At 41.4% G+C, this 20,606-nt stretch overlaps 1 protein-coding gene across 1 annotated transcript in view; it reads left to right on the top strand.

Annotated features, from left to right (window-relative positions):
• DNAH6 (dynein axonemal heavy chain 6) overlaps positions 1 to 20,606 on the top strand; it is a 236,266-nt gene that overhangs the window by 122,930 nt on the left and 92,730 nt on the right. The window contains exons 36-41 of the mRNA XM_069494279.1: positions 512 to 655; positions 5,192 to 5,413; positions 6,248 to 6,395; positions 8,202 to 8,359; positions 12,999 to 13,130; positions 16,614 to 16,785. Of these exons, the coding sequence (XP_069350380.1) occupies positions 512 to 655; positions 5,192 to 5,413; positions 6,248 to 6,395; positions 8,202 to 8,359; positions 12,999 to 13,130; positions 16,614 to 16,785 (976 nt within the window). The remainder of the gene's footprint in view (positions 1 to 511; positions 656 to 5,191; positions 5,414 to 6,247; positions 6,396 to 8,201; positions 8,360 to 12,998; positions 13,131 to 16,613; positions 16,786 to 20,606) is intronic.

The following is a 20,606-nucleotide window of genomic DNA, read 5'->3' as shown; positions in this document are numbered from 1 at the left end:
TTGAGAATAAGCAATCCCAAATTTTCTAAAATATGATCATTTTATATTCAAGTTAATTTTTCAGGGGACTAATGACTATGATTAGATTGATTCTAACTCTAGAATCTCAGAGTTAGAAGGAATTGTTAGAGAAACTATAGTTTATTCCTTTAGTCAATTCTGAATTTCCCTATAATCTACAACATATTCCCAATACAACATATCTCAATCTGCTTAAATACTTTCATGTAGGCATAAACAAAGTTATAATAATCAGTTGAAAGACAGCCTTGGGCTTTTTTTTTTTCTTCAATATGCCTTGCCATTCATTTTCTCTTCAGTGTTCCATTATGTATAACTATAAGAAAACACCACTCTGTGAAACATTGAATGAAGTGTAGGAAATATACACTGTGCCCATTTAAAAACGTGTGCATCTAAATGAAAGAAAAATGTTTTTAGGTTTTGCAATTTAGGATTCTTCTTATATTTATATATAAAATATTAAATCTTCTTCTCTTTATTCTTTCAGGAGCAAGCAAAACTGAACACTGTACTATGTCAGACTTTTGTATTCTGTTATTTATGGTCTTTGGGTGGAAATTTAACTGAAAACTACTGGGATTCTTTTGATACATTTATTAGAGCACAATTTGATGATAATCCTGATGCCAGGGTAAGAACCAAATAATAATTGCAAAAAGAAAAATAGTATCCTTAATAGAGAAACTTTGCAGAGAGCACCTTTACCACATGACTAATTCAACCTCATTAATATCAAGACAAACCTGTGCCTGCCTCCTGATGCAGGGCACTGTGAAGATGGAACCTTGTTTCTATGATATTTCTTTCAAAAATGCATAACCTGAATCTAATCATGAGGATATACCTTGAAACCCAAGATAAAATAAACTGGACTATATTCTGTAATCTCAGAGTTAGAAGGAATGTTAGAAAGCCTATAGTTTATGACATTCTCCAAATATGTCTATCATGAAAGGCAAAGAAAGTTGAGGAATTTTTCTGGATGAAAAGAGACTGAAGAGAGATAATTAAATGCAATTCATGATCCTGTATTGGATCCTAGACTTGGAAAAAATATAGCTATAAATTACATTATTGGAAAAATTTGCAATATTTGAATATAGAATATGTTACATAATAATGTCAGTGTGTGATTTCCTGATTTTGATTGTTATATAACTGTGGTTATATAAGAAAATATTCTTGTTCTTGGAAAATACACACTCAACTATTTAGGGTAAAGTGGAATCTTGTGTACAACTGACTCTCACAGAGTGAGAGAAAGGTAATAATAAAGCAAATAGGGACCAGGCATGGTGGCTCATGGCCTGTAATCCCAGCATTTTGGGAAGCCAATGTGGGAGAATTGCTGAAACCAGGAGTTTTAGACCAGCCTGGGCAACATAGTGAGACCCTGTCTCTACAAAAAATATAAAACAATTAGCTGGGCACGTTGGTGCACACCTGTAGTACTAGCTACTTAGAAGGCTGAGGCAAGAGGATCACCTGAGCCCAGGAGTTTGAGGTTCCTTTGAGCTATATGATCACACCACTGCACTCCAGCCTCAATAACAGAGCAAGATCCTGTGTCTAAAAAGATAAAAAAGCAAGTAGGGCAAAATGTGAACAGTTAACCTAGATAAAGGATATATGAGAGTTTTTTGTACTAGTCTTTTAACTTTTCTGTAAGTTTTTAAAAATATACCAAAATTAAAAGTTACCAAAAGAGAGATAAGGATTCCCTAAAATTCTGAGACCAATGGATTAAGATCTTCTAGCAAATGTGAAACCCCGCTGGATCCTCAAAATGATCGCATCAGACTGAGGACAGCTGGGAGTTTGAGACAGGCACACACACCCCACTTGTTCAATGGTAGTAATCTGGGACCATCAAAGGGCAGCAGGAGATGGCCAAAAGCAAGTGTTTAGCATTCAATTCAACAAATATTGAAAGCCTATCCCATGGTAGGCACCATTCTGGACACTGGGGCTAAAGCAAGTAACCAAAGTCCCTAACTTCATGAAGCTTACACTGCAGTGAGGGGAATCAGGAATAGGCAAATAAATATGCATATATCAGGTGGTGTTAAGTGCTATGGAGAAAAATAAGGCAGAGTAAAGATGCCTGAGGGCAGTGAGGAACTATTAATATTTTATGTATGGTAGTCAGGAAAGCTTTGCTAATAAGGTTATGTTTTTACAGAGTCTTAAAGAAAATCAAAGAACTAGTAACTATTTAGGGGCAAAGCATTCCAGTCAGAAGGACAAGTACAAAGGCTGTTACTCAATAAGGTACCTGGCAATTTTGAGAAACAGCAAGGAGGCTAATAAGGTCAGAGCAGAATGACCAAGTAGGAATGTGGTAAGGGATGAGGTTCGAGAAGTAGCAGGGAACAGAATATGTAGGGCCTTATATGCCCTTGTAAAGACTTCAGCTTTTCTCCTTGGGTAATAAGTAGCCATTGATATATTGTGACCAGAGCATATTTATTAATAGCAGGACAGTGCAAGCCCCTGTCCTGGCAATGATCATGCCATCTGGGCAGCAGAAAGGAGTCCAGATGCAAAGTTGGTTTCCTCTTTCTGTCTGCAAGTCTCAATGAATGGGCTATTGAATTTGTATTCTTTGTCCGGTTAATGGCCTTACAGCTCACTCCGGTACTTCTCAGAACTTAGGAAGCATTATATATTCTTCCTTTTCTATTCACCTCCCTATAGCCAATGAAACACTAAGTTCAATAAATTTTATCTCCTAAATATTTTTTAAAATATGTCCTCTTCTCTTCAACCTCACTGCTTCTGGATAACTCAGGTTCTTATCATTTCTTTTCTGTGCTATTAAAATAGACTATTTGTTATTCCCTTGCCTTTGGTCTAGTCCTATCTAACTCACCCTCTCTACTAGTGTTTTTAAAATTACAGGTCGCAATCTGTTAGTTGGCCACAAAATAAAGTGAAAGGGTCACAACCCAGTTTATAAAAAGGAAATAGCCACTATCACAACTTTTAGTCAACACTATATTGGAGATCCTAGATAGTGCAGTAAGTCAAGAAAAAGAAATAAAGCACAAACTTTTAAAAGGAAGAAGTAAAACTGTCAATATTTGTAGGAAATATGATTTAATATGTAGAATATCCTAAAAAAAATCTACAAACAAATGATTAGAATTAATAAGTTAAAATAGCAAGGCCATTAGATACAAGATCTACAAAAAGTTAACAAATGAAATTTTAAAACAATACCATTTACAATAGCAACAAAATATCAACTACTTAGGAATAAAGCTAATGACAGATATGAAAGACCTCTGCATTGAAAACTATAAAATATTGCTGAGAGAAATTTTTAAAGATTTAAATAAATGGAGAGATATACTATGTACATAGGTTATAATACTCAATGTTATTAAGATGTCAGTCCTCCCCAGTATATTCTAAAGATTCAAGACAATTCCAATCCCAAACCCAGCAGACTTTTTATGTAAACTGACAATCCCATTCAAAAATTTATATAAAAATGTAAAAGACCTATTGTAATCAAGACAAAGAAGGAAAACAAATGTGAAGGACTCAAAGTACATGACTTTAAGAATTCAAGGTAGGCCGGGCGCGGTGGCTCACGCCTGTAATCCTAGCACTCTGGGAGGCCGAGGTGGGCGGATCGTTTGAGCTCAGGAGTTTGAGACCAGCCTGAGCAAGAGCGAGACCCCATCTCTACTAAAAATAGAAAGAAATTATATGGACAGCTAAAAAAATATATATAGAAAAAATTAGCCGGGCATGGTGGTGCATGCCTGTAGTCCCAGCTACTCGGGAGGCTGAGACAGGAGGATCGCTTGAGCTCAGGAGTTTGAGGTTGCTGTGAGCTAGGCTGACGCCACGGCACTCACTCTAGCCTGGGCAACAGAGTGAGACTCTGTCTCAAAAAAAAAAAAAAAAAGAATTCAAGGTAATAAGGCAACAATAATTAAGAAAGGGTGGGATTGGCAAAAGATAGACAAATAGGACAGAAAAACAGACTAGTGGTTACTTCAGAGGAAGATGCAGATGTGGCTGGTATTGACGAGGAAGTGGAAAAAACAAGCCTTCTGAGGTGCTGGACATGTTCTATATCCCAAGGATGGTTACCTATATAAAAACTCTTTGAATTGGGCTCTTAAACTCTGACAAAAGATGTTATGTCATACCTTAAGAGTTTTTAAAAGTAGAATAGAATAAAAACAGAGTGAATTGCACATGGTAGTGATAAACGTTATACTTGTTTGTAGATATACATATATATGTACATACTGGGTCACCACGTAAAATGCATTTCTTACTAAGAGTCACTATCAAATGAGCTTGAAACACCACCGCGTTGTATAGCTGCCAGAATGAGCCTTCTGAGATGCAGTCTGATCATGTCACTCACCTGCTTAGAATCCCTCGCTGAACCCTTGCTCCAAGCTCTTTACTTTAATAAGTGAAGATTTTCATAACCTGGCCCTTGTCTATATTCCCAGCCTTGTCTCTCATCATATGCAGGGATCACATGGTTCCCAGCATGCACAGCACTTTCCATGGCTTCAGCCTTCCAATCCTGTCTTTTTGGCCTGAACTTTGGCCCCTTTTTCCCCATTTCTATCCCATTCCTTTTTTGCCCATCTGACTTCTGCTTGTTCTTCAAGTCTGAGCTATAGTATCACCACCCCTGGAAGCCTGGAATCTCCAGCCAACCACCAAAACTCCCCTGCAAGTAGAAATGAGCCATCCTTCCCATGTGACTGTAAAAAAAACTCCCTTAGAGCCCTTATTTCCCCATAGGAGTTAACTGAAGTGCTTATGTCCCCCAATTGGATTACCAAGTCATTAAAGACAGAGGCTGGGTCTCATTCAGCACTTGTCCAAGCACCAAGCAGAGTATTTGGCATGACGTGAGTCTTTGCATGTTGAATTAAAAGTGCTTTACACTTCTGATACGAGGTTTTAATATAATCAGTATATCAGATTTTCTTCATGCATTGTATTGCATGATTATGTTTAAAGAATTAGTCTCAAATACCTAGATAACTACTTTTCTGCAAAGAAAAAAGAAATCCAAATCCATTTGTGTTCTTTGACTGCCTTTGTTTCTATGTAAATATATCTATTGCCGTGTGTCAGTCTTGCCTATTGCTTATTGGAAGTGGTATTTAATTTTATACTTTAGCTTCCCAGTTCTGGTGATCTGTGGAGCATTCACATGGACTTTGACACAAAACGGCTGGATCCCTGGGAACGAATCATACCTACCTTCAAGTACAGCCAAGACATTCCATTTTTTGAAATGCTTGTCCCCACAACTGACACAGTGCGTTACGGGTATCTAATGGAAAAACTACTGGCAGTCAGGCATTCGGTGTTGTTTACTGGAGTAACTGGAGTTGGCAAGGTAGGAAACCTATATCATGCATGAAGTTCTGTTCCCAAATGAGGGCATGGTGGACTTAGAATTGTCAGCACCAGAATAATACATTATTTCTCAGGGGAAATTTTTTTAATTTTTATCACTTTTTCAGGAAGAATGTAACTATGATCAATCTATATTGTCTCTGGAAATTAGTCCAAAGTTTGCCAGTTTCTGAGTAAATCCTTAAGATTGATACTATATAAACCAGAGGACCCTGTAGACCAATGTTTGTGTTTAGAGGCTTTTATGTTGTATCCCTTGGTATTTCTGGGACTGCCACTGCACTGGTTGGGTGGGAATTGGCCAGAGAGGTTTGTGTCCACAAAAGATTGTTAATAAAAATAAGCCTGTCCATTCCTGCCTATTTACTTTTACCTGACACAGCAATGGTATCACTTAAATGTTTTGGGAAAAAGTGGAATAGAGGAGGAAATACCAATTGTTTGGGCTTCTTGGTTTTGGAGGAGTCCACATAACAGGGATTCACTGTTTCCCCTCTAAATTATTTCTAAAAGAAATTTGGATCCTTCTGTGACTCTTGCTATCAAATTGGCTTGGAGAGTAAATAAGATGGACTTGGCTATGAAACTAAAATAAAACTTTTTGCTGAGATAGAGCTGATTAGAATATTTCTTTGGTTCTGATAAATGTAACAAAATGAAATCTCCAGTAAGAAAAAGTAGACATTTCAATCTGGCTTTAACCTTTCTCTTTTTATCCTATTTCTTATCCGCTGTACTGAATTATTACTGATATTGACAATTGAAGGAGATTATATTGAATGTGAAATCAATTAACTTATTTTTTAATTTAAAGTCTGTGATTGCAAAGGGATTGCTAAGTAAAATTCAAGAATCAGCTGGTTATGTCCCTGTCTATCTAAATTTTTCGGCTCAAACTTCATCTGCAAGAACACAAGAGATCATTGAATCAAAACTGGAGAGAAAAAGAAAAAACATTCTAGGTAAGAATCATCACTTTAATTTGTCTCATAAAAATTATTCATTAAATTGACAAATCATATAAACAGTGCACATAATAAAATGACAACTGGATATTTTCTTTGATTTATTTGTAAAGGTGATTCTAGATATCTTACTTGTAACAAGCAAGTCATTTATTTCCATCATCACCTTCAACTCAGAACATCTTCAATCTCTGCCTCTCCAGGGTTCTCCCTCTCTCTACCCACGCTTTTCCAACCTATACTGATTTTCCCTTATTTAAATCAAACTAACCTCTTTATATCTGGCACATTGAGTTGTCTGTGGGAATTAAGAATGAAAATTTTTGGTTTTACTTCTGTCAGCGCTTTCAACCAGGTATTGTGATATCTCCCTCACCCTCCCTTATTAACTGATTAGATCAATAGCATAACTTTCTGGACACCTTCAGATATTTTCAGTCTGAGCCAATGTAAAGCTTCAATCCCAAACCCAATTTAAAGTTCTTCCTCTCCCCTGGTGTCAGCCAGGATGGTGGTCCCAGGAGCTCGAGGTGGAGGGGGGTATGTAGTGCTCTCTACTCCTCCCTGCCCTCCCTGTAAGAGGCTGTGGTGGGTTGGGATGGGAGGGGGAGAAGGAAAGGAGGAGTGTGTCTTCTCCCTAACTGGGGTTTAGATGGGCCTATCTGTGGATGGTCCTGTGTCTCTGGCTGGCGCTGAATGACTGTCCATGCTGTCTGTGAGGCAGGCTTTCAGGAGCAAGGGACTCCCATTCGAGTTGTTTGCACGTCAGGCATCAGCCTCCCCATTGAAAGGTTCCCTGAATCAGGGTCTCAGCCCCCACTCAGTCCCATCCTCTGGTGATCCATCTGCAGCTGATTGGGTGGGGCACCAGCCAGGGCTGGGGCTCAGCTGCCCTCCAGGCTGTGCACCATCCAGGAGGCCCTATTGTACCAAGCAGAGGTGCTGCCAGCTGCTTCACTGCCTCCTCTCTCTGTTCCCTCTTTCCTGCTCAGGTAAGCACAGGGCAACAGATGCCAGTCTGATTCTGGTGGGGGTCCCAGACCTCTGTAAATGATTCTCTCAGCTCCCTTCCCTGCCTGCTGGCCTACTACCTGGCTTCCAGGGGCCGGAGGATGGAGTGGAGCACTGTTTACATCTGTGACCTTGGAATCACCTCCTACAATTAATCCCAACCACAGGGATATGGCCATTTGCCCATTAGGTCTCTCTTTTCCCTGCTGTCACCCATTCTTTTTTTTCTAATGAGTGTGTACATTGATTTTCTCCAAGATAAATGTGGTGTTATGCAGCTCCCCTGTACCGAATCTCCCTCTCACGTGGTTGGGATGCTGTTGAATATACTAACCCTATCTTCTCTGTGGGGGTGGTGTGATGGCATTTATGAAGGGAACCTTTGGCATTCTTCCTTTTCCCACTGTGGAAGGAAAATGACCTTCCTCAGCCATGCCCAGACCACACAGTTGGTGAGGGCAGCAGGTGTGGCTGGGATTGAGAAAGGTCCAGACCTCACTGGAGAACTGCCATCGTCACATGCTCTGAGAGAGAGGGTGAGGGGCCACCTGCCATGGCAACATGGATGTCCTGGCCAGGTACACATCTCCCTGCAGGGTCCTGGATGGGACCAGAGCAAGTCTCTTCCCCTCCGGGCAGGACTCTGCTAGGGCCCTCCTCACTCATGAGAGAAGAGCTGAACTCATTATGACCTACAGGGTGTCACTGAGTCCAAAGCCATATCTCAGCTTTGTCTTATGTTTTCTAAGGGCAAGTCATAATTCTTAAATTAAATTCATTTTGTTTCCCCAGGAGCACCAGGAAACAAAAGAGTTGTGATTTTTGTTGATGATCTAAACATGCCCAGACTAGATCGCTATGGCTCTCAGCCTCCAATTGAATTACTTCGGCAGTATCAAGATTTTGGTGGATTTTATGACAGAAACAAACTGTTTTGGAAGGAAATACAGGTTACTTTAGGTTTTAAATTACTTGGTGTGTTTAAATTTAAACACTAAGGAAATATGGTGTATTAGTTTGCTAGAACTGCCATAACAGATTACCACAGACTGGGTGGCTTAAACAGCAGAAATTTATTTTCCCATAATTCTGAAGGCTAAATGTCCAAGATCAAGGTGTTCACAGGTTTCTTCTGGAGCCTCTCTCTTTGGCTTTTAGTGGCCATCTTCTCCCTGTGTCTTTATGTAGGCTTCCTTCTCTGTCTATCTGTGTTCTAATCTCTTCTTGTAAGGACACTAGTCATGTCAGATTAGGGCTCACCCTAATGACCTCATTTTAGCTTAATCACCTCTTTAAAGACCCCATCTCCAATGACAGTCACATTCCGAGGCACTGGGGTCAGGGCTTCAACATATGACATGGGAGTAGCGGACACAATTCAGCCCATAATATACAGCCTCAGTGTTACTTCCATGTAATTCAATTTATTCAACCATATTGAGTTCTTTCTATTCAGGAAATTCATGGACAAGTGAGACATTCTTGCCTCCCAGAAAGCTGCTCTTCAGAGGGTGCACAGACATTGGTAATGCAGGGTGATGAGTGGGGATGGACAGGAGAGAGTCAGTGTGAGGCTGGGTTGAGGTTGAGAGAAGCCTTACCAGAGGCAATGCCAGAGCTGGATTATGAAGGCAGGGCATGCCAAAGCAGGGAAAGAGCATTTCACATCTCAGAAGCAGGAATATAAAGTACCACAGTGTTGTGAAATGTGAGTACCGAAGCAACAAGAGGTACAGAGGTCACATCCCAGAGGGCTGTGGTCCCACAATGAGGAACCTGGGTTTATCCTGTAAGTGGTGGGGAGCTTCTGCAGGAAATGTGACGGGAGGATCCCCTTGGTGCCGGGCAGGGGCCTGGGCCAGAAAGGAGGCAAGACCAGAGGCAACAGCAGTAGCTGAGAGAAGGAATGAGGGTCAGAGCCTCATGTGATACGTGCAACCAGAAGGGTTTAGGAGGCAGATCAGTGGGACTGGTGGGCTGTGGAGTCTGAGGGAGACAGGGGAACCTAGGCTGTCTGCTCCATGTCTGTTCCAGAGAAGAGAAGCCACCATCCTAGATAAGAAGGGAGGCATGTTTAGTTTTGGTCACAGTAAGAATAAATATTAATAATTGTACCATGCACTACTTTAAGTGCCTCCCACTTCCAGCTCATTTAACCCTCCTAGCTTACCTATGAGATGGATAGTGTTATTAGCCCCATTTTACAGATGAAGCAGAGGCTCAGAGTGCAAGTTATGTGACAGGTCCAAGGTCACATTACTAGTAAGTGGCAGAACTGGGATTAGACCCCAGGCCATTTGGCTCCTGAATCTGTGATTTCAGCTAAGATTCTTCCCTATCCCCTTGCTAAGCTCAGGTGCCTTGGGATATCCAGGTAGCGCTCTTTCTCTCTATCAAGCTGTTGGCCTCTTAATTGGGAGCTCTGGAGAGAGGATGGACAGAAATACACAATATTGAAAGGAAAATTAAAAATTCAGCATATTGGTTGTAGCTCGAAGCCAGAAAAAAACAGGTTGTTTTAGACCTTTACTATATTATTTAATGCAACATAATAAATACAGTGTCCAGGAGTTTAAACTGCAAGAGTGGATAAGAAGCATATTCACTCATTCGACAAATATTTATTTAGCATATATTCTGTGCCAGACACTATTCTGGGTCCTGGGGTTACCAGAGTGAATGAGACTGTGTAAAATCTCTGCCCAGGTGGAGCTCACATTCTGGTAAGCACATGAGCCAAGGAAGGGGGACTCACCACGGGAAGTAACAGACGAAATGCAGCGATTGCATGAAGTCAAGTAGAGAATTTAAATAAGATATGAAGATTCTTTAAATCTTTATACAAAACAAGTGTAAGTGCTAGAGGGGAAAATGGAGATTGAAGAGATAGTTCAAGCCACACAGAGGTGAGAACTGATGGGGCCCACGTAACAGATCCTGAGAAAGGGGTGTCTTGGTCACCAGTACAGGGAGCCTGGGACAGAAAATAAACCCATGTTCAGTTCCTGGGCAGTGGTCAGCGGCTTTCTTCTTCTAGACTGTATTTAGGGTCTGTAATTAGACAAGAAAATCTTTCCTAAAAATAGAATATAATTAGGCCACCTCAGAAACAAAGCAGTCTTTTGCGTAAGGCTTTCTTTTAACTTTCCAAATGAGTTTATCTAACCTTATCTTTCCAACAACCCAGTGAGGAGAGAATATTTTGTGCCATTTGCAGGTCTAGAATTTCCCTGACTCAGTGCCACGGGAGTGAGGGTGGGCAGAGGATGACCACCACCCCTCACCAGGCCGGCCCTCACCCCAGTGTCTAGTGTCTGGTGGCAAACAAATTACAGGGAAATTCTTTACCCTGGCACTCAGGGGCTCCCACATTTGGCCATAAATGGATGCTCTGATCCAAGAGACCCTGCACAAGCCCCGCAGTCCCATTGAAGCAGAAGGCTTGCTGTCTCCTGAACGCATTCATTTCCCCACCCCTGCACCTTTGTGAAGGTGTCCTCTACCCGGAAGGGCCTTTCTTCTCCAGCTCTTCCTTTGGGATCCTCCCACTCCTTCAAGGTCCATCTCCAAATTGCCTCAGTCACAAGGCCTTTCCTGGAACCTCCATTCCCAGTGTGATCTCCTCCTTCACCCACATGGAATACAGCATTTGTCCCTGTCGTGAATGTCACATTGTATCTTGAATCAGAGCTGCTGGTGTCCCCATCTTGTGCCTTATTCTTCCATATCACACTCTGAGCTCCTGATCTCCATCTCCTCACCTTTGTGGGCCCTGCCCGGCTCAATACCTTGCACACAGTAGGCTATTTTTTGTTGGAACTGATTCACATAGAGACAGGAACCTGCCCTCTCAAGCCTTGGTACTATAAATCTGAGACCAAGATGAAGGGAGACACAGCCCAGAAAAACCATTCACCTACTTTACCAGGTCCCCCAAAAAACTGATGATCAATTTCTAAAAGAAAAAGTTATTTTTTGTTCATTGACTTTTCCAAATTCTAGAATTTTCATCTAACATATAGGCTAATTACTATAAATATTTCTATAATCACCCGCTTCTTTTCATTTTATGGCCATAACCTGAGGCCAAGCCCTCTCTCTCTCCTGGAATACTGAAACTGCCACGCTTAACTGGGCTCCACATACCTGTAGTCTGTTCCCTGTCTATGAACAGCCAGAGTGGCCTTTCCAAAATGCGGCTCTGATGCTGCCAACCCCTTGCTTAAGACCCATCAGTGCCTTCCCTTGGTTTTAGTATTCTTCCTCCCACGGAAGGAATTTGCACATGCTGTTCCCTTTGCCTGAAATGCATCAGCCCCACCCCACCCCTCCTGTCCACGGCCTTATCTTCTGTTTAACCCCCGCCGGCCTCCCGCTCTCCACTGCAGTTGCCGCTCCGTTGGTCAGGTCTGCTCCATCCAACAGACTGAGTTAGGTTCCCCATCAAGCATTGCCTCAGCATTATATCCCTTTCCTCCAAAGACCTTACTGTGGTTTATATTACATATTTATTTTCAAGCTTTATCAAGGCAGGGAAAAGGCTGCTTTTTCTCTCCATTTTACTCAGAAGAGCCCAGCACCACGCCTGCTACATCGTGAGTAGATCCTTACTATTTGTGGATTCTGTGTCCTACTCACAAAATCTATTTGTAGCTGAAAAATCAACACTCATAGCACTTTCTCTCGGTCATTGGTAGACATGCAGAGAGTAGCAAACACTTCTACCACCCAACACATACTTTGCAGCTGAGGCCGAACAAGGCCGCGCTCTGCCTTCTTGTTTCAGCTCTCACACTGCAAACAAGTGCCCTTCTCATGGTCTACTTCATGGCACATTTTTCACTTTTTATGCTTTCTGTTGGTGATTTTGCCATTTAAAATGGCCCCACATGTACTGAGGGGCTATGTACTGTTCCTAAGCACAAAAAGGCAGTGATATGCCTAACAGAAAATATATGAGTTCGATAAGCTTTTTTCAGGCTTGCATTACAGTGCTATTGACCATGAGTTTAATGTTAATGACTCAACAATATAAAATAAGATGTTTTACTTATTTTACTTACTTTACACACATAAAACAAGGTTACATGTTGGTCAGTTGAGAAAAATGTCATGACCAGAGGCTCATAGGAACCTGACCCTGTATTTCCTCCAGGAGCAATGGTTCAGTATTTACTAATTCAGTGTCCCGGTCAACGTTATTGAACATAACTACCACGAATAATGAGCATCAACTACACTCAGTATTTTATGAAAGAATGACTATATTTTAACTTCAAATACAAAGTTTTTAAGATCAAGTTTTTATATAAAGGTATTTGCTTAAAGTGGATGAATTTGCTGAGTGACCTTAGCAACTTACTTAACCATCCAGGGCCTTGATTTTTTTATCTATAAAGTAGGGGTAATGATAGTGATATCTTAGCATGGTTATGAGAATTAAGTCATTTAATGTGCACAAAAAATTTAATGTAACGCTGGCGTGTGGGTAGGTCATCAAAAAAAATGTTAGTTTTGAGCCCTGCCGTTGGGATGGGCAGGTCTCATTTCTTTCTCTGCCGGGTGACCCAATGGATTCTCCCCATGCAGGATGTAACCATCATATCAGCATGTGCACCTCCAGGAGGTGGCCGCAACCCTGTGACGCCCCGCTTCATCCGACACTTCAGCATGCTGTGTCTCCCTATGCCCTCGGAGCACAGTCTGAAACAGATTTTTCAGGTGAGTGTGGAGTTAAACTTAAGCAAAAGGGGGGAAAGAAAACGGTTTTTCCAAAGCTCCCACAATCAAAGTGGTCTGTTGGGTTTCTAGGGAGCCCATCATCTCTTTCCTGGGCAGAAGGCAGGTAAACATGGGTACCTGGATAGTAATGGCCAGGCATCTGCATTACTGCCTTTTGTGTTTGTGGTCTCAGAGATAGTTCTAGGCATGCAGAACGGTTGTGCAAACATAACCCCTGTTTTCAAAGAAGGCTGTGCCTTAGGTCCTTGCCCCTTAGCACTCTGCACACTGCTCTTAGCAGGTCTGAACACTACCCAGTGCCCACCTCTGTGCTCATCTCATACCTGACTGCCATGTGTATATGTCCACTTGCCACCAGACACCAAACAGATACCCCAGGCAGCTAGCTCAAGCTCAACACACCGAAAACAGAACTCATCACCTTGGCTACCACCACTAAGAGCAATAACCCATACTTCTTCCACCTGTACTAACATCCCTAAGGCGCCACTTCCTCATCTTTTAAATGGAGAAAATAATGGCTCCTGCCCTGTGAGTGTTCAACAGAATGTTCGATAAATATGAGAGACATTATTTTGAATAGAATGATGACAGAACATGAAGCAGCGTGACTAGAGCCTGTCGTAGCCCACCAGCAAAATCTGCTTAGAGAAAATAGTGAGCTGGGTCTTAAGGGAGAATGGGAGTTGACAGGAAGGAAGAGATCTTGGGAGCAGGAGGTATTTGGGTGAGTGCAGTCACAGAGGCAGGAAATGGTAAAGCAGACCTACAGGTAGAATAAGACTGTTCAGGTGACTGGTCTGAAGGTGGCTGGTCTGAAGGTGACTTTGTCAGTAACTGCCCAGTGAAGTGGGGATTAAGTGAACCTCCACCTTTACTGGTATCAACTTCTTCTCCAATGGAGCCCCACTAGAAGGAGGGACAGAGCCAGCACATACACAACCTCTAGTACATGGAAAGGGGTTTTCTATTCATATAGAAATAGCTAAATCCGTGGGAAATTATTCTTAATAAATTTGAAGCAATTCCTATATATATATAGATTGAATTAATATATAAATTGATTAACTTCTTCTGTATAAAAGAAGCCTGTGGGTCCAAATAGTACATGTATATTTTATATATATATATATATATATATATAATCTTTTTAATCACTTAGTAATTTTTAAACAATCAGTCATATCACTGTACCCTCTTTCATAGTCTGTTGCAAATTAGTTAAACAGTATATACATGCAGCGAGTGCACCACTAATGATGGGTCACAGTTTGCACAGATTTGGAATATGTCTATTATGTGTGACTCTTCCTTGAAGCACAATTCATACACATCTGCGTGTTTACTTATGGGAATTTATGTGCCAAAATATGTATCACTGTACACTCTAAGGGGAAACTGAATAGCACAGAACAAATTTAATTGATGATGTTGTAACTAAATTGAATTAAATTTCTAGTTAGAAAGATATAACAGCAGTAATTGAAAACAATGATCAACTCCATAAAATACTAATACTATCCTCCTGCCAAAGCATCCTTCTCCCATTCTTCTCCCAAACTGTGAGAATTCTGGCTCTATCTTGTGTGTATATTCTTAGCAGGAGCTTTGCAATGTTGTCAAACATGTCCTGTAAGCCAGACCTGTAAGTAGAATACCAAGCCATGGTCCTCAGTATACTCTATGTTGACATGCTAATTTTAATTCATAAATACCAATTTAGTAGCCCCCAATTTATTCTTTAAACAAATATCTGTTGAGCACCTTCCATATGCCAGACATTGGTGTATCATTTTGAGCAAAACAGATACCAAACCTGTCCTCATGGATCTTCCACCATAGAGACAAATCATAAACAGATGAATGAGATAAATAGATATATACACACAGTTACCAATATATACATTAGAAACTGTATTTGTATTTGTATGATGGAGAATAGACAGGCTGAAACTTTTTTTCATATATGTAATGTGTGTATATATACATATTTTATATACAAAAAAATTAAAATTTCAGTTTCTCTGTTCTCCATCATACACATACAGCTGGACAGATTTTCAGCAAACTTGAAGATTGGGTTTAGGATGGTCCTACTCAAAATATAGGCCATGTGCAGTATATTAAAGTCATGTTGGGGGCCTAGGAGAGGGAGTACCTCAAAAAAGCATATAGTGCTCATAAGCTGCTGAAGCTAATGTTCAACAGGAGGCCCACTGAAAACAAATATTAATACTTTGGATTATTTTAAAAGATCTCATATGTGACCCCCAAATCTAAAGTCAAAAAGATGACCTTGTGAGTATTAATATGCATTCTGGTGGCTTCTCCCATGAGTAACTCTAGGGTTGATAGTGATAAGAATCTATCTACTTAAAAAACTATAATGATTTTTCCAAGAACCTGGGGTCGGGGCTAGCTAATAAATATGTACCTTCAAATAGTGATAAGTTATGTCTGAGAAGATCAGAGAGATTAATGGAGGACTTGTCTTAGATTGGGTGGTCACGGAAAGCGTCTTTGGAAAGATGACATGTAGCCTAAGAAATGAAGAATGAGAAAGTGTCTGCCAAATGGAGAGCCAGGGCTGTTTGGGGTGGGCATTGGGAGAGGGAGCAGCATGTGCAGAGGCCTGGAGGAGGGAGGGGCAGGCGTCCAGGCCAGTGTGGCTGGGACCCAGAGTGAAACGGAGAGGGAGCAGGGAGGTGAGGAGGCTGGGGAGGGGTGGACCTCGGGGAGTTTGACCTGATTTGCATGATTAAAGGTAACAGAAGAGAAACAATAGTGTAAGTGAAGAGGCCACTGAGTAAAGGAGGAAGTGAAGAAGCCCAGATGAAAATAAGCAGGGGGGCAGAATGGGGTGGGGTCGGGGGAAACAGAGGGAGGAAGCAGACAGATCCAAGAAACGTGTTCAAGATTGATTGTGCGGGACAGAGAACAGGAGGTGTCGAAAGAGACTTCCAAGCTCCTGATCTGAGCAGAAGAGAGTAGGGCTGGTTACTAAGACTGGGAAGTGGTGGGGTGGGGGAATTCCTTCTTATAAGTAAGTTGCACTTAAAAAAATGCATGAAGTTGAAAACCTATGGGACTTGTTCATTTACCCATAAAAGTCAAAGAGAGGCTTTCAGTTCATTTCCAGATGAGTGTGTGCCCTCCGTGAAGACCCTCTTGACCCACTACAGGCATAGATTCAAATTACTTGACGGTAGGTTATGGTAAATTCACTAGTCAGGTATGAATGCTGCTCAGGCATCACCAACAATCACAGAAGACAGGAGTGAGCCTATACTTGAGAACATATTCTAAAATGAACAGAAGAGCTTTAATACCCAGTGGTCTTTGTGTTACAATTTGGCTTTCTACTTATTATTAGAAAAAGTATCAGCTCTGGAGTAGTTGTAAGATAAATATATGTTTTTTTAAAAAAAATCTAACACTCTCATCTTATGTTTGTGGTTCTAGTCTATCTTAAATGGCTTCCTGCATGATTTCCCACCAGCTGTAAAGCAGACTGCACCAAACATTGTGGAAGCCGCAGTTGAGATTTACAACAGGATGAGTGTTGATCTCCTGCCAACACCAGCCAAGTCCCATTACGTCTTTAATTTGAGGGACTTATCCAAATGTGTGCAAGGTAGTGTACTGAACCCTCATTCTCTGATCTGCACCCTCCCTTCCTTTCCACTGGCCCCCAAACCTCTGCGTAGAATTGTATCCGAGGTGCCTGCGACTCACCTGGAAATCCAATCACCAGTCCCTGTTCAAGTCACCCTGCACCCCACCACAGGCTGATTACTTCATAACTTTTTCAAACCTGTGACACCGTCTTCCATTTCTCACTCCCAGTGGATGTCCTTTCACTTAAAAAAAAAAAAAAAATAGAAGCAGTTGGAGCAGAGCTGCCTCATCTTCTAAATTTCCCTAACAACCTGCATCTTCTGTCCCTGGGCTGAGCTGCCCCTGCGCCTATCATGTGCCAATATTCCCTCTGGCACTGAGCCCCATCCCCTTCTGCCTATGCAACGATTTTGCTCTCAAAATTCCCACTTCTCCTCTATATCTCAGTGTTTCTTTTTCTATTGGATAATTCCTAACAGCATTTTTCAAAACTGTCATGATACCTCAATACCTCCCATCTTTAAAAAAACTTCTCCTTAGGCCTCCATACTCCCTGGTGGTAAACACACACCTCAATTTCTCTGCTCTTTCTAGAAGGACCCCTTACAGGGCCAAGTGCAGTGGCTCACACCTGTAATCTCAGCACTTTGGGAGGCTGAAGCATGAGGATTGCTTGAACCCAAGAGTTCGAGGCTGCAGTGAGCGATGACCATGCCACTGCACTCTACCCTGGGCAACAGAGCAAGACCCCATCTCTGAAAAAAAAAAAAGAGAGAGAGAGAGAGAGAGAGACCTCTTAAAGAATGATCTCTCTTCTAGTTTTCCCTTTAATGTATTCCAATCAAAATTTTCTACCCAACAATGCACTCAGCTGCTCTTCCTGTGTTCACCTCTCCATCTTGTCAGACCCACTGGTCAGCTCTCAGCCGTGCCCTAATCTCTCAGCAGTATTTGCACAACTCACCCCTCCTTCCCTTCTCCAGTGTTCTAGGGCACACACTCTCCTGGGATCCCTCCTCACTGGCTGCTGCCACTCGGTCTGTTTTGATGGCTGCTCCTCCTCTTCTCTACCTCAGAATGTTGGGGCCACAGGGCTCTGTCTTCACACCTCTTTTTTTATCTACAGCTGCTGCCTCAGTCAATTCTATGGTGTTAGGTACCATCTATTCGGAGATGGCATTCGAATAGCTATCTCCAGCTTCAGCCTCTCCTCTATGTGTCTGATTTGCACGTCCAACTCCCCTTTCAGTGTCTTCCCTCAGACATCCAGCTGGGCTTCTTAAACTTGGCATGTCGAAGCTGGATTCTTGCTTTATCCTTCCACCCCCGGCCATGTGTACCCCTGCCCTACAGGGGCATTACTTGCTCTGGCCACAAACCTTGATAACCCTCATTCAGTCCATAAACAATACTGATGGCTTTACTTTCAAAATATACCCAACATCTAACTACTCACCCCTCCGTCTACTACCACTCTAGCCCAAACTACCATCACCTCTCGCCAAGATTCCTAGCAGTAAGAGCCTCTCTCTAATCTGATTCTAGCCTGTCCGTTTACCCCACCTTGAACCCAGTTCTGCTTTCTGCACAGCAGCCAGAGGTGTCCCCTGTTCAGACCCTCCTGAGGCTGCTTCCCCAGCTCCTGCCGTGTGGCTGAGTCTCTGCATGACCTGGACCCGGGCTCCTCTGCCCTCACTGTGGCCTCCTTGGCACTCCTGAAATCAGGCCTGCCCAGGGGCCTCTGAACCCTCTCGGAATGCTCTGACCCCAGATACCCACATGACTCACTTTCCTCGCTCAAATGTCACCTCCTCAGCCAAACTTTCCCCTGTATGTCCCTTCATAGCACATATTACCTGAAATCATAATGTCTAAATGAATGTCACAGAAGTTCGGAACTGAAAAAAAGCTTTTACAGTACCAGATCAAGCCCCTCACCTTATTTTGTGCAGAAGGACACTAACTCTTAGTTCCTCCACAATCTGCTTTGTCACCTGCCTCCTCATCTGGTGTTCTTTGTTCAACACCACTCATTTTTTTTTTCTCAAAAAAGATTCGAACAAACAAAAGTACACAAGTTTGTTTTTAATATCTGTGAAGTAGTCAAAGTGAAAGGTTTCAAGCTCTTCCATGTAAAGCAATGACAAGCCTCTCTGAAAGCTAGCTCCCTTTTCTGTCCTCATCAAAATCTAATTCATTATCTGTTGTGCATCAGCAAGGGTAAGAATGAGCTAGGACATGACGGCCATGGCAGGAGCTGAGGCTTGGCTGTAAGAGCCTCCACCTGTTCTTCCCTAATGCTGGGTTGTCATCACAGGTTCTTGATCTCTCTAACTCCCAATGTCATGGCTCTGTGACTCTGCTTTCTTTGTCCTTCTCTATCAAGTGCCTGGGGACTCTCAAAGCTGGCACACCATCCTTGCCATAGGATGACATGACAACTTGTGTTCCTCTTACTCCACTGAAATCTTACCCTCTTATATTAGCAGTTTAGTCTTAGGATTCATGAACTCATTTTTCCTAGACAACATTAAAATGTGGCTTTGTTTCTTTTGTGAATTGCTTCACCTCACTTCCTGATCCCCAGGCATTGTCAAATCTAGGCATTTATTTATTATCCTTCCCCATTGCCTTCTATTCCTATTTTTAGATAATTTTTAAGCTTGAAAATTCAGTATCCTTTACCTCTTGCAATGACACATCATAAAGTATCCAAGAAATTCCAATTTTGAATATCTTTTTCCTTGTCCCCACATTTCATCAAAATGTCCTGAAAATTCCCTTTGTTCTACAAATATTACCTGAAAATAATTAAAACTTTAAGCATTTCAAGAAACATATATGTCACATATACACACACACACAAATGTGAGAAGCAAAAAACAAATGTAGCATCATTATCTATAGAAATACTCTAGTATTCCAGCCAAAGCAACCTTAAGCAAAAAAGGAACAAATCTGGAGGCATCACATTACCAGAATTCAAACTATTAATATACTACAAGGCTATATAATAACCAAAACAGCATGGTATTGGCACAAAAGTAGAGACATAGACCACAGAATAGAGAACCCAGATATAAAACCATCCATATGCAGCCAACTCATCTCTGACAAAGCAGACAACAATATACACTATAGAAAAGAATCCCTATTCAATAAATGGTGTTGGGAAAATTGGATAGCCACACGCAGAACAGTGAAACAGGGTCCGTATCTCTCACCACTCACAAAAAGTAATTCAAGTTGGATAAAAGACTTAAATGTAAGGCATGAAACCATAAGAATGCTATAAGAAAATGTTGTCAAAACTCTTATAGATATCATCCTAGGCAAAGAATTTATGGAGGAGATCCCAATGGCAATCACTGCAACAAAAATAAATAAATAAATGGGACTTGATTAAATTAAAAAGCTTCTGCACAGCTAAGGAAATAATCAACAGAGCAAATAGACAACCTACAGAATGGGAAAAAATATTGACAAGCTATACATCTGATAAAGGGCTAATAACCAGAATCTTCAAATAACTGAAGCAAATCAGAAAAAAAAAAAACATTAAAAAGTGAGCAAAACACATGAACAGAAGTTTTTCAAAAAAAGATAGACAAATGGCCATATACATATAAAGAAAATGCTCAACATCAGTAGTCATCAAGGAAATGCAAATTAAAACCACAATGAGATATCACCTTGCCCCAGTAGGAATGCCTTTTATTAAAAAGTCCAAGAATAATAGATGACGGTATGAATGCAGAGAGAAAGGAACACTTACACACTGTTGATGGGACATGGGCAAATTAGTACAACTTCTGTAGAACAGTATGGAGATTCCTC

This window comes from Eulemur rufifrons, chromosome 19 (genome assembly GCF_041146395.1).
Source record: "Eulemur rufifrons isolate Redbay chromosome 19, OSU_ERuf_1, whole genome shotgun sequence".
NCBI classification, from domain to species: domain Eukaryota; kingdom Metazoa; phylum Chordata; class Mammalia; order Primates; family Lemuridae; genus Eulemur; species Eulemur rufifrons.
This window is presented reverse-complemented; position numbering and strand designations above follow the sequence as displayed.